Consider the following 2,500-nt stretch of genomic DNA (forward strand, 5'->3'; position numbering starts at 1 on the left):
ACTACACTACTACTACTACTACTACTAAATACTACTACTACTACTCTATTTACACACTATATATACTTATACTTTACCATTACTACTTCAACTTATTACATACTATACAATTCTACTACTTAAGATACTTCACTATACTTATACTACTGTATATATTTACTATTTACAAAAACTAATTACTATCTTACTATTTACACTACTACGATTATTACTTAATGATCTACATGGAGATTCCCTTTGTCACAGCACTTTATATAATTACTTAATATTATAGCCATAATGGACTGTCAATTAAATTACAAAAATCAATAAATATAATATTAAGAAAATGATTTCATTTTTATATTGGATGATTTTCAATTTCAAAAACAATATTGAGTCGTTCTGTTAGGCTCTGCCGATTAAACTTAATGAGATTCTCATCATTTGATTATGAACATACGATAATAATACTAATAATAATAATTAATAATAATAATAATAATAATAATAATAATAATAATAATAATAATAATAATAATAATAATAATAATAACAAATCCTTCATTAGCGTGCTGTGAAACTACGGAAGTCCTTCTCATGTAATAATATACAATATATAATAATAAATAATAGATATATAAAATATAATATAAAGAATAATAATAATAATAATAATATAAAATAGTGAAGATGATGATATGAAGATGGTGTTGATGGGTGATGATGATGATGATGATGATGATGATGATGATGATGATGATGATGACACAAAAAGTAACAAACTGGTTGACTTAAAAGCAAATTTTAAAAGAAGTAAAATGGAAAAAATATTGTTTGTTTTTTTTTTCTCCCCAATAGATTTTTTTTTTTTAATCAAAGTAATATATAATATTTTTAAATCAATATTAAGTGATTCCGACTCTATTCTCGTCTTTTTTTTCTAATATCATTTCCATGTAGCAAAACAATATGTTCTATTTTCTAACCTATAAACAATATGGAAGGTATGCTATGGTTGTGACAGTACCTTGGCAAAAGACAGAAAAACACATCATTTTAAAGTCAATGCTAGTTGTTGAGATGTGACCGTAATAGAATGAAATACTTCCAGTTAATTGATAATCCACAATGAAATCATCCCAATCGAAATTAAAAAAAATAATTGGAGGTTTTCACATCACTCAGGGCAATAAATATCCATGGTTCGTTATCCCAGCACAACGGAAATTGCTTTGTGTTACTAGAACGCCGTGTGTATTTCTAATTTATCAACAAACACAGCACACGTATCACCATTAGCTTTCTTAATGTATCTTGGTCAACAGAAAATCAGTAAATACACTAGGTATGCTAAATCATGCGTAGAAGTAGAAAAAAAAAACAGATTGATTCCCTGACATCTGTAATAAATATAATAAAATACGATAATTATTACACAATGAACTAGACAACACACTTATTTATTATAATTACACAATCGTAGCTGAGCGACACACCGATAATATTTCCAATAATTGAATCGCATCAATATTACCCTGCACAGCCGTTCTCTAATTTAAGATAGCTCACTTGAGCTGGAGGCATCGAATAACTCAGTAAAGATCGAGACTGCCACCCACCACATAATGAGTAATCATGTTTAACTTAATGAATAGATGTCACAGGGCAATGACGAACAACAGAATATATATAGATGTATAAAGAAAAAAAATACAGCTCACTTTACTGTGTAGGTGAACACATATCGACTTGTACAGACTGAATTTAAAAATAAAAAAGAATTATGCCCTTCGCCACGACATCGTAAGATATCGTCGCCGAGGCATTCCACGAAGGAATATAGACAACTCATCAAACAAGATGTCTGATGTCAACAGGAATCACCCATGTTGTCCAAGTGAGCAAATTGGGGATTAATAATCTTGCTCAAGGAAGAAAAAAAAACGAAAGTGTTTGAAGCGGGGCTCGAACCGTGGCCTTCGTAAAGTTATGGCCTGACACTGACCAGATGTTGGATTCAATAGTTCAACCAATGAAATAACTTGTTTCCATGAGCACTACTAACGACAACTCATTAGGCGGTGCAAAAAACAAATATTGACGTCAAACTGCCAGTCCTTTTGGATTTCAGTGTCAGGCTATAACATAACGATTGCTACGCTCGAATCCGGGACCTTCCGGGTCATAATGCAATGCCTTAACCACTCGGCCACTTCGCTCCCCACAGACAAATCTGGACTGATTTCTTCTGAGAACGAGGCAATTAACCACACTTGCTGATCTTTGCCCTTTAAAAAAAATATTTTATACATTTAATAAAGTGGGGGATTTATATATAACATAGTGTCTCAATGAATGCCCAAATCCATAAGTTGTTTTGTAACTTAAAATACGTTTCATGAATTTGCTCATTAGGCTGATCCCGTCACATTTTCTTTGTGTATTTTAGCTCGAGAGAAGACCCCGAGCAAGCAAAGCTGTGCTTCTTGAGCACAGAGAGGTAAGGATGAGAGATAGG

General features: G+C 31.6%; 1 protein-coding gene across 3 annotated transcripts in view; it reads right to left on the minus strand.

Moving 5' to 3' along the window:
• The window catches only part of LOC144970368 (uncharacterized), a 45,752-nt gene that overhangs the window by 11,144 nt on the left and 32,108 nt on the right, over positions 1–2,500 (minus strand). The window contains exon 2 of one of the 3 annotated variants that reach the window (XM_078909933.1): positions 1,010–1,332. The exons of 1 other annotated variant lie outside the window; for it this stretch is intronic. In XM_078909933.1, coding sequence (XP_078766059.1) covers positions 1,010–1,037 — 28 coding nt within the window. In that variant the 5' untranslated portion in view covers positions 1,038–1,332. Of the gene's footprint in view, positions 1–1,009; positions 1,383–2,500 lie in introns of all 3 variants that reach the window. One more of the 3 variants, XM_078909932.1, reaches the window with a different exon arrangement.

This window comes from Berghia stephanieae, chromosome 4, assembly GCF_034508935.2.
Source record: "Berghia stephanieae isolate SIO BIC M18660-M18661 chromosome 4, UCSD_Bste_1.3, whole genome shotgun sequence".
Classification (NCBI taxonomy): Eukaryota; Metazoa; Mollusca; class Gastropoda; order Nudibranchia; family Aeolidiidae; genus Berghia; species Berghia stephanieae.